General features: G+C 47.6%; 1 protein-coding gene across 2 annotated transcripts in view; it reads right to left on the bottom strand.

Annotated features, from left to right (window-relative positions):
• GALNT18 (polypeptide N-acetylgalactosaminyltransferase 18) overlaps nt 1–19658 on the bottom strand; it is a 431143-nt gene that overhangs the window by 181944 nt on the left and 229541 nt on the right. For both annotated transcript variants that reach the window (XM_012456663.2, XM_064365175.1), the window contains exons 4-6: nt 7280–7463; nt 5379–5576; nt 1017–1131 (exon numbers count right to left, since the gene is read on the bottom strand). In XM_012456663.2, the coding sequence (XP_012312086.1) occupies nt 1017–1131; nt 5379–5576; nt 7280–7463 (497 nt within the window). The remainder of the gene's footprint in view (nt 1–1016; nt 1132–5378; nt 5577–7279; nt 7464–19658) is intronic.

Here is a 19658-nt window from a genome sequence, read left to right as displayed (position 1 = left end):
GAGCCAGAAAGCCTAGGAAATGTTCCTGTAAGATGAGAAAAAACATAGAGCCTCTTGGGATCCACACCATGAGTTGATTGCTGGAAAAAAACCCTGTACGTTGGGGCAGGGGAATGGCATGAGGCAGGAACGAGCTGTGGGTCTGGCTAGAGCCTGAGGTGGGAAAGCAGCCTGCAGTGAGCCTGGCTGCATCTTGCTGTTTACACACCCTTGTGAAGATGTACACATCTTGCTGTTTACATTTCCCCGGGCTCTCTCTTAACAAAGTCTTTGGGAATGTTCTATGGGCCACTGTGGAGAAGACAGAGTGTCAGAGTGAGAAATCCCGAGGGGAACTGACTCAGGGTCACTCTTGTCCAGCCACCCTGGATGCCTGTTACTGCTTCCTGGAGCACACCTTTGCTCACTCTGATGGGCCTCAGTTTAATTGTTTTTTTGTTTTGTTTTTTTTTTTTGAGATGGAGTTTCACTCTTGTTACCCAGGCTGGAGTGCAATGGCGTGATCTCGGCTCACCGCAACCTCCGCCTCCTGGGTTCAGGCAATTCTCCTGCCTCAGCCTCCTGAGTAGCTGGGATTACAGGCATGCGCCACTATGCCCAGCTAATTTTTTGTATTTTTAGTAGAGACGGGGTTTCACCATGTTGACCAGGATGGTCTCGATCTCTTGACCTCGTGATCCACCCGCCTCGGCCTCCCAAAGTGCTGGGATTACGGGCTTGAGCCACCACGCCCGGCCCTCAGTTTAATTTTAAAAGACGCTATTCCCTTGAGTTGGGAGCTTAACTCTCCTATGCTCCCACACCCAGCCAAGCAGGTTCTGAAGCTCTCTTCTCCCTGAAAAGTCAAGAGGCTCCACCCTGTGTCTTTCCAGTCCCAATCACACACATGCGGACCAGGGTTCAGGACCGGACATTCAGAATTAGTTTGTTACTCTCAACCTTAAGCCCCATTTCTCTACCCCTAGACTCATTCACCCTGGTGGGAGCTGAGCCAAGCAGTGAGAAACCCCACTCACTCTGATCCCAAGCTCCACATTCTCGCCCCCGTAGACTTCCATGCCTTCGTCCAGCAGGCCGATCTCCTGGAAGTACTGCCGGTCCACAATGAAGCAGCCAATGAGGGCGGGGCTCCTGCAGGGGAAGGGGAGAAGGACCAGTGGTGAGCAGAGAGGCTGTCTGGTGGGGCTGTCCCAGGAGTAAGAGCAGTAGGACTTTCCTATCAGGAGGATCAGGTTCTCTTCCTTCCTTTGCTGCCAGAGCCAGTGTGAGTCTTATTTTTGGAGTGGCCCCTGGGTCTGGCCTTACCCAACCGCTCCAGAAAGGCTGTTTTATCAGGGCAGTGGCCAGACAGCTGCTGTCCTGGGATAGGCTATTACCGGGGTGGTGCTTGTGTGTGTGTGTTAGCCCTGAGAAGTGGTGCTCAGCCTGCCAGTCTAGATTGACTGTATCTCTAGCTGCCCTGACCCTGACCTCTGCACAGCCAGCCTCTGTTCCTGCTTGGGAACGCATACCAGCTTTGTCACCCTTCCTCAACTTGGGATCTACATGTTATCCTTGGTCCACTTAGAAAGATCAGCTGGGACCAGGTTGTAAAAGGCTTTGGGGGGCAGGGTAAAAAATTTGAATTTTATCTGCAGGTAAATAGGTGTCCATGAGGAATTTTAAGCAGGACAGTGGTGTGAGCAGATTCATGTTTTTAAAAAGAATAGTCAGGCAGCTGTGGGTGACTGACCAGAGAGGAAGGGGTGAGAATTGAGGCGCCCAGTTGGGAAGCGCATTGCTGTATCCAGGTGAGAAATGATGGAGAGCTGAGTCAGAGTATCAGGAACAGAGACGGGAATTGTGAATTGTTTAAAGACATATTTTGAAGTGAAATCAGCAGAACTTCAAAACAGGTAAACTATGCAAGGGTGAGAAAAGGGGAAGAAGCTGGATGCCATCTGGCTTTCTGGCTCAGGTGACTGTGGTTTGAGGGCCACTCATTAATACCGGGGTATATAGGAGAAGAAGTTGGTTTCAAAAGAAAGAAGCATTGGTGATGGGAAAACTGATCTTAAGGTACCTGTGTGACACCAGGAGGAGATTCCAACAGGCAGAGCTTAGCTAGATGGCCTGGGTCTGGAATTCAACAGGGGTCTTAGGCTGGAACAACCTGCCAACAGCTATGGGGTCCAGGAGCTGGAAGGCTTTTCCTTCCTTGTGGGCTGTGAGCTCAGGTCTCACCAGCTACGTGCAGACACCCAGTGCAGTACCTCACAGAGAACGATTCACAGGAGGTGTCAGCATGAGAGCATGGGGCTGCTTCTCTGCTGAGAGCACTGCTTATGCAGTGACGTTGAATTGCTCTACTGAGTATTGCCACCATTTCTAGCCCTTGCCTGGCTGGCAGACTTGGTGGGAGTGGGGAATAAAAGGAGAAATGAAGGCTTCTCAGGGATGAGAAAACTGTCAGTCAATCACATGTAAATGAACCCATCCTTGAAAATGGAAACTTATCAAGGTGGAGAAAAGGCGATTTTGCAGGCCATTTCCCTGGGGAATGCTGATACAGGAGGCTGCTCAGGCAGAGACTGGCACCCTGGAGCCACTGTCTCTCTTCCTTTCAAATCACTGCATTTTATTCTAAATGGCTTCATCCTCATAGACCTGCAGGCATCCTGGGAAGGTAATCTGCCACTCCTAAAGCAGACTGAGACCCTGCTCTGGTGGAGGTAACTGAAGCCAGGCCTTAGAGGTAATTCCTAGGGAAAAATCCCTCCTTCTGGCTGCGTGTCTCTAAGAGAAGTTCCCTAGCTTCTCCGAGCCTAGGATTCCACATCTGTAGCATAGCATCCATTCTAACCGCACGTGAGCTAAATTAAAGCACTTGAGAGCCTCTGGGACATAACTGGCTCAAAAGGTCATTTAAAAAGACACAATTGTGCACTGGAGTCTACAGAATCCCCTCTCTAAATGCACGACGATTCAGAAACATCAGGCCAGCAGAGTGAGTTCTTGGCATTTGCCTCTGCATTCCTAAGTGTCGGACATGACAGGGCACACAGGAAGGAAGGGACCCTCCTCGAACTGCCAGTTCACGCCAGGGAAGGAACAGAATCTGAAACAGTTACTCCGAGGTGAGCACAGGCCAGGGTTATTAACCGGTAGGATATTAAGTGGATTCCATCAGCCTGAAAGGGTTATTGATTTACACCTTGCCTCATTCCTATAAGGATTAGAAATAGCTTATGAGAAAATTTAAAATATATAGAAAATCATCAACAGATAAATGTCTAGAAAGACCTAAAGATTGAAACAAATTGGAATGCATGTGCTGACCAAGGTCGGTCCCCTCTCAATTGTTCTTAAAGTCGACATGAAAACTTGTCTTTGAGTTTCCTGTTGGTCAAAGTGGAAATGAACATACATGGTCTTAGAAACAAAATGTACAGTTCTCATGTGAAGACGTCACATTAATTGATTCCCGGGGAAAAGCAAGGTTTTCTTTGACTGGCAGTTAGTTTGAAAGAAATTTCTCACGTGGGTTTTCTTGATGGGGTCACCTGGGGACCTAGCGAACAGCCATTGCAAAGACATCCCTTTGGAATACACTAGAAGATATTGCTCGGCTCTTTTTATGGCTTATACCTTATGTGGGCAAAGCACTAAGGTACAGCTTGAAAGAAAAGGGAGCTCAGACGGGCAAGATATATTTGTATAAATCACAGCTTTCTGTGGAGCTGTCTTCATCTGGGAATAAAACCAGGAATGTTCTTCCAAAAGTCTTTCATAAAAGTTATTTCCCTCAACCAAGTTTTTGATAAAAATTGGGCGATAGAAAATTTGCGGTGGTAATGACGTTGTCCGGCAAGGACCTGGAATGCAGGCTTGCCGATTAAGACTGGGCTGGTAAAATTAGAGACGAGCAGAACAGAAACAGTTAATGTCAATGCAGTCTTCTGCAGGAATGCTCATTGCATGGGGGCATATTTTCCCCCGACAGCATTCATCAGACCTAGGAGCAGAAAACAGCTACACCAGTCCTGAGCTCAACAGTGGACACTGAGAGGGGTGAAAACTGGCCACTGAGTCCAGCTGCCCTGGGTGGATCCTGGCTCCACTGCCCAGAGCCTTTGGCAGGACCTTTCTCCCCTCTCAGTCTTGCTCTCCTCATCTTGTAAAACAGGGATGAGACGCGAGCTGTCAACAGGTTACAATGATGATCAAACGAGCCCATGCATATGAGAGACTGTCGTACATAGCAGACTCTCCGCAAATGTTTAACCACACACAACTGTGGCAGGAGCCAAGCAGAGTAGGTAACAGGTACCTTCAGGAAAGTGGGGCGCTGTTTTCTCCTATCCCGTTTTAAGTCTGCATATATATTTTTTTCTTCTGGCAAGGAGAAATGTGATCTTAAGCAATAATCACTGAGTTTCAATTACATTTTCCACACCCTTTCTCCCTCATGTAATACAAAGCAACATGAGCTTCTAATCTCTTTCGTTCCAAAAACTGTACCCTAGGCCACCTTCTGGTGCCTTCTGTTTTGTAACGGGTGGGACTTTGCAGGGAGCATAAAGACACCTAACCCTATCATCAACATGGACAGAAATCAAAACTAGCAGGGATAGCTGCTGGAGAAGTCCTGAACCTTAAAAGCAGAGGCTGCACAGGGGAGTCATTCGTGTGTCTAGGAAGATGGCTGCAAAGGCAGGAAAGAACTTGGGCTCTTTGAAATGCAGTATGAAGTCACTTCTAACTGAGTCTTACAGAATGAAGCTCAAATGTTGTCAAGGTACACGCTGTCCTGTGGGCTGGGCTCTTGCTTCTCCACCCTCCACCCTCACTGCCGGGGGCTGCCGGCTCACTTCCCACTTCTAGTACCTTTGAACCTTCTCTGTGTTCATGAGCTTTGGACATAGGTGCCCATTCCCCAACTTAGCCATCTCCTGCTTGCCTTCAAAAACAAGTGAAAATGCCACCCTCTGAAAAGCATTTCCCCACTTTCAATGCAGTTTCTGCCTGCATGGTAGAATAATGCTTCTATCCCAGTGATTTTTTCTGTCTTCACTAGAGTTCAGGCATTTGGGAGTGGGAACCAAATCTTGATGGCTCTGGATCCCCAGTCTGGAGCAGTGGCCGGCGCCCAGCAGATGTCTCACAGTGATGTGTGGAAATGGGCAACTCTGAGGCTGTGAATGGACTCTGAGATCTTAAGAGCCCGTGGCAGTGACTGAAGATCAGACCACAGTTCCTTTCTACCCTGCCCACCCCGTCATCCCCACGATGGGGCTCAAGTTGGAGAATACAGGTTGGACCAGTAGGGGGGTCACTAGCCTGGAGGCCAAAGCAGAGAGACCCGCAGGTAGAGACCTGCAGGTAAAGATTTGCCTTACCTGATTGGGGCTGTGGAGTTCTCCAGCTTCCACCAGGCCTTGGGGGGATTTAGGTAGCGGCACCACAGCTCCCAGTCAAAGCCCTGTGCAGCCAGTGGGTATTCTTCTATCTCAAAGTTGTCATATTTGATGTTATCAAAGGATGGCGAGATGATCCGCTTCCGGTTCTCCTTGATGCGGGTGAGTACAGGTTCAGCCCTGGGCAGAGAGGAGACAGCCAGAGAGGGGGTAACCATTTCCAAGCTGGAAAAATCCAGAGTAGCATCTCCTGAAGGTCCCTCCCCAGCAGAAAGAGGAAGCAACGCCTGGCCATCTCCTCTGATGGAGAGGTACGCTGCCTTCTGGGAAGGAGCCCCTATTCAACTCCCCATCCCCTAAGGACTTTTGGGATGGCAAGAGGCTCCCTAACTCCGTTGGCATATCCAGAACTGAGCTGAGAGATTCTTATTCCCGCCAGGCTTGTGCCTGCTCACTTTCCCTTTCTCCAGTAGAAAAAATAAAATAAAGACTTAAAAAAGAAGAAAGAAACAGATTTGAGGTTCCAGAAGAAGCTTTCACCTTGGGCTTTGATTTTGCTAAAATTCTACGTATCAACCTGGAGGAAAAGACAGATGAGGACAGCAGAGATGAGGAGGTGAGAACAAACCTACATCCACAGCCACGTGATGCTGCCTTGGAGTGCCAGCTGTTCCACATCCACCCCTGAAAGGGTTCCCCAACTACCCAAGGAGGGATGGGGCATTTGGGCTTTCCCAGGGAGCCGGGAGGCACCAGGAGGCCCCTGCAGGCACCAGGCAAATAATGTGTTTGCAGACAGGAATGATAAGCTTCTCATTAATAATACATTTGGTGCATAATTGTTTATTCAAATCAGCTTGAAATAGTAAGTGTCCCTCTCCTATCCTGGCCATAAATCTAAAGAAAATGCTGTTTAAATAGTCACAAATGGCAAGCAGGGACTTCAGCTATAAAAAATGGCTGTGTTGCAGCCTTAATTTGGGCCTGTTATGGCAGCATCCGGTCCAGGCTGTGTGTGAGCCCGGCTGCTCCTTCCTGCTGAAGTGCCCTCCTCTCCCACTCCCGGGAGGCAGAGGCTGGCACTGTGGAGCATGGGCGGGAGAGCAGACCCCAGTGACAAAAGGCATATTGATCAAAGGGTGGTCACCTACTTGCCCCAGCCACTCATGGTCACTGCCAATGCCTATGTCTCTCAGCCCCAGGCAAAGTTACACACAGCAGGTGGCACTGTGCCCTCCAGCCCTGCAGGGAGGTCTGCAGCTGCCACTCTATTCCTGGCTGGCTGCAGCCACTGGGGCCTTCTGGCGGGTTCTTTTCCCCCCAGCATCTGAGCAGCTCTGATCAGAGAAAGAAAGATGTTCTTAGACAGTTTCACCATGGGGCAAATCTGAGATTACATGCTACCTCTGGTCTGGCAGTGGAAAAGCCCAGGGCACCTGTGACAACACTGAGCAACCTTTGCCCACCTTTGCCCACTTGGTGTTGGCCTCGGCTGTGAGACTGGGCTTCTGCCTCATGTCCGGCCCAGCTCTCCTTTCCTGAGTGTTGAAATCCTGTCCTTAGCCAGGAACTCTCTGCTTTGCCCTTAGCAAGTACCCTTCTCCCGATGACCCTCCCAGCCAGAGTCACATGTGATGTCACCAGCCCAATAGGTACAGTGTGCTGACCCATTGGCCCCTGGCTACCCCCTCCCCTCTACCACACCCTGAACCCTAAAGGTCCAGCCCTGTTGCCTGGCTCACTCACACCCCTACATCTCACCCATTCCCAGGATTATCTCCTTTTCCTTAGGCTAAGACTAAGATCCCAGCATGCTTTGCACTATTGGAGCCGAAGCCCCAGATCCCACCGGGACTCCTCCTCCTCTCCCAAGGGGCACTTACCAGCCCACATTGAACTCCACGTGGGCATCGAAGAGTGCCACCACAGGGGCAGTGGCCGCCCTCCAGCCGCTGACCCTGGAGCGGATGAGGCCTTCCTGCTTGCTGTGGCGCACGACTTTGATGAAGCCTGGCTTCTGGCTGTTCACCTTGTCCACATATTCTGTCAGCTTCTCCTTCAGTTCCTCTGTCAAGGAGAAAAGGCAGCTTAGCATGGGAGGGAGGTCAGGAGGCAGAAGGGGCCATCAAAACAGTCACTCTTTTAGGGTAAACTGACACCAAAGAAGGGCTGGGGGGCCCATTTCCCTCCCTGGGTCTTCTTCAGTGTTTCCCGCAGTGGCCAGCACGGCTCAGTTTTGAAGGGAAAAACAGAAGAGAAAACAGTATTTCCTGAGGCTCAGCAATGGACAGGGTCATATACACTGCACCCATGGTCTATTTAATCTTCGCAACAAGCCAGTGGGGAAACAGTAGCTCAAAAGAGTTTATCAAGTTCTCCAGCATCATGCAGCTTGTGAGTGGCACAGTCCACTTTCAGACCAGGTCTAGTGACTTGAAAAGCCATCATCAGCGCAGCCACCTCCTTCCTAATGATCTCCATCTCCATCGGTGCTCCTATAACCCACAGGGGAAGCTCCGTCTGCTAAGACCCCAGCCCAGGATCCACTCTCTGCCTGGATCTCCATCCATCCAGGAAGCGGATGGCCAGCAGCTGTGCCCATGTGAGCAGCTGGCATTGGTTTGCTGCCTATGATCCTGGGCCTGGCTAAGCATTTGATGCCTCTGCTTCATAACTGTAAACGAAACAGAAACAGGCCTCAGCAGCAGCCCCCTGACCCCTCAGCAAGAGAAGGCACAGCCACTGCATTCATTATGTTCTCCGCAGCAGTTAAAGCAAGAGCCCGTGACAGCCCTCAGAGTTGGTTGGACAGGATTCTAAAGTTCCTTTTGAACCAAGTGTCCATCCCAAGGTGTGAAGCCCCTCTGTCTGCCCTGATGAGTGATCATCCAGCCTCTGCAGTGAAAGGGAATTCTGTGCAATCCATTCCTTAGAGGGCCTCTTCAACCATTAGATGTTCTTCCTTCTTCTGACCTCCAAGTGCCAGGGTCCCTCAACCTTCCACTCATGACTCCAATGGGACCCATTCTGGAGCCACAGAAGACAGATCAAATCCCTCTTTCCACATAACAGCACTTTAGAGGTGAAGCCCATCCTTAAGTCTTTGCTAAGGACTTCTCTAAGTTAAGCATCTTCAGTTCCTCCTTGTGTTTCCTCATATCTCATGATTTCAAATTCTCTAATCATGTTGAACTTCTCTCTAATTAAGTTAGTTTTTCTTGAACCCTTTATATCATGCAGAAGTTGGCCTAATACTTCTAAAGTAAATTGGGCTATACAGAATAGAAGAAACAAATCACCTCCCTTAATCTAGATCTATGCTCCTATTAATATAATCTAAAATCACAACAACTTTGATTACTTTTGTCTCAAATTAAGCTTACTAGTAACATATACTTACAAATTATTTTTACATGGTGCTACTAAGTCAGCCCTCCTCCATCCCATCTCTGGGGATGTGGGCACATGTGCAGGTTCTTGGGTGTGTGTGCACATATGGGTGCCTGCTTTGAGTCAAAACAAAAAAATCTTATATTTACTTTTATTTAGTCAACCTTTCTAAAGATTTCCAGTATTTCTTTGGATGTCAAAATGTTTTTGTCCCTGATTTTATTACCCAACGTCTTTCTTATCCAGCCCTTCCAAGTTTCCAGCTTCTGCAAAAGTGGTGAGCATACGGCCTTTCTTGTCATTCAAGTGATCCTTTTTAAAAGTGTGGCCCCTGTCCTAAGCTAGGGCTGGTGGGGGCTGTCAATATCCTCATTCCAACCTGGAGAAAACTCAGCTGATTTCTGGGCTGCCACTATCATGCTGTATATCTCACTGCAGCCCATATGAAAATGACCTCAAGATCTCCGACTGCTGCAGCTGACTGGGGAGGAACGCTGTCTCACAAATGTCAGGACGTTGGCCACGGAGCAGCATAACTCAGTGTGTCTCACACTTACAAGGTCTTCAAGCACCATTGCCAGGAGGCTTCTTAAAACATTTACTGTTTTATCATTTCCAAGGTCCATTTCTCATATATCCTTTTTGAAAAATTTAAATAGAGCTCATAAAGCCTGATATTTGGGCTTTTGATGGTGGCAGTTAAGTGCTGAGTGCACAGAACTTGGAGTGAGGACTGGGCTAGTACCAAATGGCCTGATATAAATCCCCTCCCCTCCCCATGACAGGAATACCTGTCCCCTTCTCTCCCTCCCCAACCCTCAGGTGAGACTCCTGCCAACTGACTCCTGCCAATACCTACTGTGACTAAGGTATTCATGGGAGGAGGCTGAGGATGACTGCTACCAAATGGTCCCCCATGAATTTCACCTCTCCGAATTCAAATCCTTGTGTGGCCGTCTCATACACTGAACCCGGGCTTGACACAACAGGACACAGCAGGAGGGACCCTGTGCAGGTTCCAGGCCTTCTGCTTTTGCTCTCTTGCTTCCCTAACTAAGGAAGTCCCAGCCAGCCTCCTCCCCAGCCCAGGAGACCCCAGTCATTTAGGCTGCCCCACAAAGGCCCCATACAGGTGAGTGAGGCCCTCATGGATCCTTCAATCCAGTCGGGCCACCAGCTGATTGCAGATGACAGGGGGAGCCATTGTGTAGTGCAGAGACAGGCTGCCCAGTGATCCCAGTCTTTATTGCAGGATTCTAGGCCAATGGATGGTTGCTGTTTCACACTATAACTTCTGGAATGGTCTGTTATACACAATGGCTATAATAAATACTGTCTATTGTTCTGGTCTGATGCTGGGGTTATAATAAGATCGTGAACTCCTGATGCACAGCAAATGCAGTCAGAGGAAGAATGAACTTGAAGGGTGGCAGCAAGAGATGGAAAGCTTTGCTTCCTGTAGGACCTACTTGCCCCTTTGTACCTCTGAGCTCTGTTAACACTGAGCTAGAGTAAATGTTTATGGTGGACCACAGAGTAAAAAATTCCATCCCCAGTCAGCTGCATCCCAAACATGTGCTGCTGATTAGAAGAGGGAATTCTCTCAGCCCCAACCAAATGACTGCTATCAAAAAAAGAAAATAAAGAAGAAAAAAAATGCCTTGAAATACCCTAGATGATACTGGCTCTGTCTTTGCTAAGTACCTTTACTTAATTAGGCTTTCATGTTTTCTTTCAATCTTTGTTAAGTGACAAAGCAAAAAAGAACTATCTCAAAAGCACTTCTGCATTGGCTGAAAACCTGTTTTCCCAGACACTGTCTATTGTATATTATATATATTGACTATTAACTATTTTATATACACATAAACACACACACATGCATGTTCACACATGATATCTCTCAAAACTTAGCTCCAAAAATTGTGTTTTTGGAGTTGAACTTGTGTTTTTCCGTACAGCTAAACACAAGTACCCAGTCCATCATATTTGGCTTTTTGCTAAGGCTGCCAGGAAGCTCAGAGACAAATATAATAACTAATCACAAAGATTTTATCAGAATTTTTGCTGTCCTATCTTTGCTAAACCTTTGATTTTCTGGTTCAAATTTTAGGCTGATTGACTTTTACCTTTTATTCCCTATGCAAGCTATCTTTAATTATTTTTTGAAATTTTTATAACTGACATTTAATAAAGTGTCTTGGTGGGTTAGGAAAGGAGTACAATTGTGGAAGGGAAAGGGAAGGTATATTTTGTGCTTGTTTTAATGTGTTGGGGAAAGAGGAGGCAGGGAGCCTGCTTGCTGTGACTGCCAGATCTAGAGTCAATGTGGAGCTGTCGATAGCCTGTGTTGACAGAGAAATACAATTTGCACCCTGCATGGGGCCAGGTGTCATCCCGCTTATGTTGCTATCTCAGCCCTCTCCTACTGTCCACAAATCCCTGATCTGCTGACATCGGAGACACCTCTGTAAACCAGCACTCCCAGAAGCAGTGATGAAACACCACTCACCTCCTGGGAGGTCGCAGGCCACACTCCACATCCCCACAGGGAGCCTCCTCTCAGGGCCTGCTCAGGGCAGGCTGCTTGCCAGCTCTCACTTCTTCAGACTTAGATGCCAAGAAAATATGCGGGATTCACCAGCCTGGTCAAACAGAGCCTCTCTCCCCTTCTCATATATCCCCTTCTACTGCTCCTGTGAAAAGTGTTTAGCTCCACAAGGTCAACCCCAAAGAAACAGAATGCAGGCTGAGCAGGAAGGGGCTGTTAATCTGATTTAAGCACTTAATAGGACACTCTGATCTCATGCATAAAGGAAACTAAGGGATCTGAAAGTTGATGCCTAATGGGCTTTGCTCTTTGGAGAGGTACACTGGCATTTGGCAGGTACACTGGCATTTTATAAAACTGCTTTTCTAGGCTTGCTGTGGAGAACCAGGCAGAGCTCCTCATCTCTCCCTCCAGGTTCAGATGACCATTTCCCACATCTTCTCTAGGTTTTGGGGACATAGAAATGAAGGGGGTATTCACCCATTCATTCAACTAATATCGAGCACTTACTGAGATGGTTTGGCTCTGTGTCCCCACCCAAATCTCATCTCGAATTGTAATCCCCACGTCAAGGTGATTGGCTCATGGGGGCAGTTTCCCCCACACTGTTCTCATAGTTGTGAGTGAGTTCTCACGAGATCTGATGGTTTACAAGTGTGGCACTTGCCCTCGCTCTTTCTCCTCTCCTGATGCCTTGTGAAGAACATGACTGTTTCTCCTTCACATTCTGCCATAATTGTAAGTTTCCTGAGGCCTCCCCAACCATGTGGAACCGTGAGTCAATTCAACCTCTTTTCTTTATAAATTGCTCAGTCCCAAGTAGTTCTTTATAGCAGTGCAAGAATGGACTAATCCACTTACTATTAGTCCATTCATGGGTAATAATCTTTGGCATGCCTTGATCATACCTCAACAAGGTACTGATCTAGTTGCTGTGGTTATAACTATAAACCAGACAGTCTGCAATGAACTGTTTGTTTATTCCCAAAATTATGTTGAAATCCCAACCCCCAGTGTAATGGTATTAGGAGGTAGGGCCTCTGGAAGATAATTAGGTCCTGAGGGTGGAGCTATTTTATTTTGGCCTGTTTTGTACTGCTATAGCAGAATACCTGAGTACTTTACAAAGAACAGAGATTTATTTCTTCACAGTTCTGGAGCCTGGGAAGCCCAAGATCAAGGCGCTAGCATTTGGTGTCTGGTTGAGGGCCTTCTTGCTGTGTTCTCAAGTGGCAGCAGGCAGATGGGTGAGCTAGCCTAAAGCTTTACAAATCCTCTTTTTAAAGAGCCTTAATCCCAAGAACAAGGAAGCAACCTTCATGACTTACTCACCTCTGAAAAGACCACACCTCTTAATACTTTCACACTGGTGACACCTAAATTTTGGAGAGGAAATACTCAAATCACAGCAGGCCCCATAAATGGGATTAGCACTCTTATAAAAGGGACTCCAGAGAGCGCTCTTGTCCTCTTTCTGCCACGTGAGGATGCAATGAGATGTGAGCAGTCCGCAACCTGGAAGAGGGCCCTCACCAGGACCCAACCACACTGGCAGTTTGATCTCAGACTCCCAGCCTCCAGAACTGACAGAAATAAATGTCTGTTGTTTATAAGCCACTCAGTCTATGGCACTTTGTTACAGCAGCTCAAACTAAGACACAGCCCTTATGGCATTTCCATGCTACTGGATGTTTAAAAGGCATGTTGGTAGGAAAGACACAGGAAAAGCATATCAGTCCATCTGTGTTGCTATAAAGGAATACCTGAGGCTGGGTAATTTATAAAGAAAAGAGGTTTATTTGACTCATGGTTCTGCAAGCTTTATAAGAAGGGTAGTACCAGCATCCACTTCAGGTGAGGGCCTCAGGCTGCTTCTACTCATGGTGGAAGGGGAAGGGGAACCAGGGTGTGCAGAGATCACATGGTGAAGCAAGGAGGCAAGACAGAGGGGGGATGTACCAGGCTCGTTATAACAATCAACTCTCATGGGAACTAGTGGAGGGAAAACTCATTCATTCTCCCCAACACCGCAGGGAAGGCATTAATCTATTCATGAGGGATCCACTCCCATGACCCAAATTCCTCTCACTAGGCCCCACCTCCACCATTGGGGATCAAATTTTAACATGATATGGGAGGGGACAAACATCCAAACTGTGGCAGAGAGGGAGAGGAAGCAGGAAATGCTGTGGCATTAACGTCTATAGAAGTAGTTGTCAATCAATGAGGGGGAGCAGCTGGAGAATGAATACCCCATGGGTGAGTCAAATCGTATCCCCTTAAATCCATATGCTGAAATCCTAAACCCTAGTACCTCCAAATGTGACCTTATTTGGAAAGAGGGTCGTTGCAGATGTGATTAGTTGAGATGAGACCACACTGGAGTGGATGGGATCCTCATCCAGTATGACTGGTTTTCTTGTAAAATGAGATTCGAACATAGGCGGAGGGAGGAAGTCATATGAAGAGGAAGGCAGAGACTGGAGTGATGGATCTCAATGCCAAGGCCTGCCAAAGATGTCCAGCAAAGCACTAGAAGCTAGGAGAGGGGCACGGCAGAGATTCCCTCTCACAGTCCTGCTGGCACCTTGATTTCGGACTTCTAGCTTGCAGAAGCGTGAGACAATGTCTGCTGGTGAAGCCACCAGATAGTGGTATTTTCATTACAACAGACACAGGAAATGAATATAACCTGTGAGAAGCTTCCTCACTTCTCAGGTGGGGTGGCACTGCAGAGTCTCCCAGTCTCCTGGTGGTTCCCAGGACGATGGAGTCCAGGTCCCCACGGCAGTACCATGTTCACTGATGCCCACGGTATTAGCTCTCTTCTCTTCTCCGTCTCCCATCCCCAGCCTCTCACCAGTTTTCCCAAATGACTTGGCCTCACATCTTGTCTCAGGATCTCCTTGGCTTCTGGAAACCCAAACCAAGACAGTTGTACATTCCAAGTCACCATGAGCCTCACCAATTGCTTCACACTTGCCTGGTTCTTGAAAGCATTTAAATTTTCAACTCTTGACCTGTGTGTATAGTGTGTATGTATGTGTGTATGATGGCTTACATTCAAAATACTGACCCTATTTCCCTCTTCTCTCACTCTCTGCATTAACTGGATGTTATTTAATAAAAGAAAGAACAGTAAATATAGTATACTAGCGATTTTTCTAAGTACTCGGTATATGTTATCTCATTTAATCATTTCAACAACCCTGGGACATAGCTCCTATTATTATCATCCCATTTTGAAGACAAGGAAATTAAAGTACAAAGTGATCCAGGTAGCAAGGGATAGAGACAGGATTTAAATCCAACTAAGCTGTCCCCAGAGTCCATACTCTCCACCTCTTCACTCTAGCCTCCTTTGGAGAATAAGAAGCTGGCCTGCATAAGCATCAGCTCATTTAAATCACAGGCTCCAGGGCACCATCCCAACAAAGAGTCTCATTCAGTAGATCACGGTTGGGACCAGAGAATTGGAATTTCACACAAGAATCTCCCAGTGAGATTCTGATGGATTGTCCAAGCTTGGTTACAACTGAAATAAAAAGATGGGTTTTATAATGGAGTAGAAAAAGGCACCTCCTCCCAAATATGTGTGGTTGTAGCCCTTAACAGAAGGACATAGAAGCAGTCTAAAAAGGTGCCCTCACACCTGCCCAGGTAGTTTTTCTCTTCATTCTTCCAAACCCACTGGCTCCACTGTGCTGCCCTCGGTTGCGAGTCCTTCTGTTTCCAGCTGCTTTTTGCTCTCTGCACGGCCATTTTTGGGTCTGAAGCTTTGGGCTGTCCCCTGCATTCCCCAGCTGCCTTCTGCTTTTTGTCTCACTCTGGTCGCACCCCTCCTTCCTAGCCCAGTGTAATTCCTCAAAGCCCAGCCTGGATTATAGCTTTGCCATCCCATCCCTCCAGCTGCCCAGGAGCGGAGTGTGAACACCCCACCTATACCCCCACTAATCCACCTCCCACTGACAAGTGCAATTAATTGCTTGTCTCCGATGGTGCTAATTTAAAGATTAAAAGCACTGCACATTTATGTTTATTCCTTTCCAAGTGAGAAGTGGCTTGTCTTCTTCAGATCAGAAGATTAACTGGCTTTCCTCTGAAGCCATTTAGGGCCACCGAAACACAAATGCTATGTCAACACATTTTAAAAGAGAGATTATTTATAAGGATGCAATCGTTGTCAAACCTAGTTGATCATCCACATCACATCACGTGGAAGCTAAAAATTAAATAAAGACAGATGTCACCGTCCCCACCTCCATGGGGAATCTGGAGTGGGGGCTCAGGACTCAGATGGTGCTGCTGATAAATAATGGTAAGCCTGGCTTGGACAGCTGGGATCCCAGAGAGCTCCGGGCAGCATTGTTGTGTGTATTCCTCTGTCTTGAAGATCACTCCAGACAAGCTTTCAAACCCTGGGCAGTTTACAAATGCCTTCCCCGAGGTTCATTCCTCTGTCTGCTACACTTAACAGCTGCCCTTCCGTCCAGCTCATTTAATAGCTGCACTTCTTCAAAGTCAATTGATACTAAAGGAGATTTGAAATGGCCTTAAATAGTTCCCTCACTCAGGCTACGGGGTTCAGGCACACAGTGTTACAATCTTCCTGGGAGGCTGCAAACATTAATTCAGCCTTATCAAGTTACAGAAAGTTCCAGATTTACCACCCAACAGGCCCCACCCATCTGTTTTAAACTTTACTGTTTGGCGTCACAGCAGGGCATTCATGGCCACCAAAACCCACAAGGCATATGCACTCTAAACTTAGCGGGGTCTCCAGAACCAGGCTCTCAGAACCCACAGACACCCTCTTATCAGTGCCAAAAATGGCTTTATCTCCCTAAGATGTTGTATCCTGTAAAAAATGGTCAAAACTGGTTTCTGAAGATGACTGTGGCAGGTGATAGAAGAATGTCTAGTCAGGAATGTGTTGGGTTCTAACCAAAGTTTAACAGTCTCTCTTTCTTCCTCTCTCTCTCTTTCTCTCAAATTAAGACAAAATAAAACAAACAAAACCCCTTGATCTTTAACGTTTGCCACTGCCTGTGTTGTAAATGCTTCCACCATTGCTGATTTTAGGCTACCAGCCTGATGCCGCTGAGTCTGAATTGGGAAAAAATGTGCAGAGTCGGGTGAGGATATCCGAGCATGATGAGCTCGGATATTCCAGGGCAGCCCCAGCACTGGTCTAATGCTCAAGGCCAAAAAAAAAAGCCGCGGTTCTGTGGCCCTTCCCCTACACCACATAATGGGCGCTGTGCTCAGCACTTCAAATCAATCCATCTTTTATTTATTCACTCAATAATGATACATTATGTACATATGATGTGCCCTACTTAAGAGACTCACCTCATTACTACCCTGCAAACAATATTTATAGCTAATGCTTATTCATTTAGTTTATCAGGTGCTGGGGACTGTTCTAAACCTGCCTCATATATTACTCATTCAGAACCCTCAGCAACCATAATGCTACTCAAGGTAGGTAGCATGACTATTTCTGTTCCCTAGATTAGGAAACACAGCCCAGAGAGGCTAAAGGACATGCCCAGTGTCATGGAGCTAGAAAACTGTGGACCTGAAAAGCAAACCCAGCAACCTGAAGATGATAACCTCATTATTATCTTCAAATGACAATGGTGAAAAATCAAGGACGAGAGACTTTAAAGAACATACTCCAAGTGACACAGAAGGTAAGGAAGGAGCAGGATTCAAACTCAGGCCGGCCTGCCTCTGAAGACTCGGCTCTGTTCCAGTCTGTTCCACAGCCTTCCAAAGGATTCAGCATCTTAGGCTCGACAGAAGCTGTTCCCCCAGGGCCATAACTCCATGCTCTCTATTCATCCACCTTGAGTAATTTAGCAGATGGGAATAAGAATAATGGACTAATAGAAGTCAGTGTCTTCACTGACTAAATGACCTTGGCAAAGGGCCAGCTTGCCTTTGCACTTCCTGGGGCTGTGTGAGGAGGAAACTCCTGTAAAGAAAAGGTGGGGCAATGGACCAAATGCTGTGAAATTACTTACAGGGCAGGAACTACTCCTGCTACTCTGAGGAAGGTTTGCAGCAGGAATCACAAGACTTACTAAAAACGCCATGGTGAGTGATTGATGTCAGCCATGTCCAGGCAGGAGCGGATGCTGCTCCAGCCCCAGCTCCTCCAGCTTAGGAGTATTGGGAAGGGTCCTCCCATGAGCTTCTAGGGAGGGCATACCAAGAACTCGAAGCCTGGGGAAATGCTGGCAGATAGTGTTTAATAGCCGGTGAAATCAGAGCTGGGAATAAGCCATGTGGATGTCCCCCTGTGCAAAGGGAATTCCAGGAGGGCCAGAACCAGGTCCTCCTACCCTATGTGTGGGCCACTCAGGAAGGTCCAGTGACCCTTGGCAGTTAAGCCAGAGGCCAACTTGAATTTTGGTGCTGGCTTATCCTTTTGTGCAAGGCTTCGAGTTTGGAGTGCTGTCAAACTCAAAAATCTGATGATCCTAAAATCTCATGACTGGGAGCCCAAGAGTTTATGATTCTGAATCAAAAATTTCAAACTTCTGAAATTCCTAGAGTCTCTGATTCTTAAATACTAACTCCCAGGATTCTGAGGTTCCATGAGTCTAAGCTTCTGTAATGCCAGAATAATTGCTCAAGGCTGTGCTTACCACCATCCTATCCCCTAGCCCCACCCTCAATTGTTGATGGCTTACAAGGTCAAACATCCTGGCCCAGCCTCCTCTGCAAGACTCTGTGCTTGTCATATTCCCAAATGCACTAAGCTCAGTCATGCCAGAGTGCCCTTGCACTACCTGCTCCCTCTGCCTGCAACATTCTTCTTGCCTTTCCTGACCCAGCTCAGCTTCTGTAGGAAGTGTTCCCTCACCAGCAGCTCTAGAAGGGGACTGGTTTTTCCTTGGGGTACAGACACAGGGGACTAGAAAACATACTCCAGGCAACCAGTGTGGACCAGCTTCAGGCCCTGAGCTCCAGCTTCTACCAGGGCAGCTCCGAGTGTCCTCTGGGGGAAGAGTTAAGGCACCCACAGGCTGTATGTCAGCTCTGCACTTCTGCAAATCTCTGCTGCTCGGTTGTGTGACCAGCGGCCTCAGCCTGGCTGAGTTACGACTTAAGAGACCCGGTCGGCTTCACACATGTATTTACACCCCAGCCTGATCTCCTCAGTAGGGAGGTGGAAGGCCCTTTTTCTCTGCTTCAGAATACCTTCCAGAAATGTATCCTCACAGGGAGGGATCCCATGAAGGAGCAGCCACAAAGCAGAACCCAGTGTTCTCCCGGCCTTCCCGTTTTCATTTCTTTATTGCAATATGTCAAGTAGAGCGGTAGGAACAGAGGCTTAGGGGAGACCGGCCTCAGTTTAATTCCCAGCTCTGCCATTTACCAGCTGTGTGACTCTGGGCACAAGACTTAACCTCTCTGAGCCTCAGTTCTCTCATCTGCCTCTTTTGGGTCTCTGTGGAAATCCACAAGACAAGGCCTGGCATGTTGTGAGAGCTTCACAGCTGGTGCCGTTACCTACTCATCAGTCTCAACTCCTTTGCTCCCTTCCTCCTTTCCAAAGGAAGGTCCCTAGGCTGGGTGCAAGCCCCCACCCTCTGTCCTGCATTTCTGAGAAAGCCAGCCCTGCAGCAAATTGCCCTGGAACTTCCTCACGTACAGGACACAGTTGCTGCTCCTCACAGGCCACTTACCACCTAGCCACTCCGATTGCATTTCCACCCTCTTCCTACCTCAACCTGCATCTATTTATCCAACAACTCTTTAACAGTGATTTCTATGTGCAAGGTACTCCTAAGATCTTTATTTATGTTGCCACTTAGCCCTTATGATCACTCTGTTAGGTAAGCACTACTAGCAACCCATTTTATAGATGAGAAAACTGAGGCATGGTTAAATAATTAGCAAGTGGTAGAGCCCACATCCAAGTTCAGCACTTTGGCTCCAAAGTCCGTGCTCTTAACACACATCCTGTCTGTGGGACCAAGGGCAAGAGGGTGCCTTTAATGAGATCCACCCAGGCTCTGTGCTAGGCCTTTAACACATGTCTTACCAGCCTCACCTTCTGATTTAAGGCAGATGAAAAAATAAAGGAAGCCTAATGCTATATCTTTTTCTCATTCCCTGTAATCCCCTGAGGCAGGAACCTTTATGCTCTTAGCCCCACGTTACAAATGAGTAAAATGAGGCTAGGAAGAGGGGCCAGGGTATTTACATACCGATTTCCAGAAGTCACTGGTTGAGGACTGCTCCAGGGGCAGGTTAAGTTCCAGCATATCCAATCTGTTCTGTGCAAGGCACAGCAGGCTTCCAGG

Source organism: Aotus nancymaae, unplaced genomic scaffold (assembly GCF_030222135.1).
Source record: "Aotus nancymaae isolate 86718 unplaced genomic scaffold, 86718_ANA_hifiasm-v0.15.2.pri h1tg000059l, whole genome shotgun sequence".
Classification (NCBI taxonomy): Eukaryota; Metazoa; Chordata; class Mammalia; order Primates; family Aotidae; genus Aotus; species Aotus nancymaae.
This window is presented reverse-complemented; position numbering and strand designations above follow the sequence as displayed.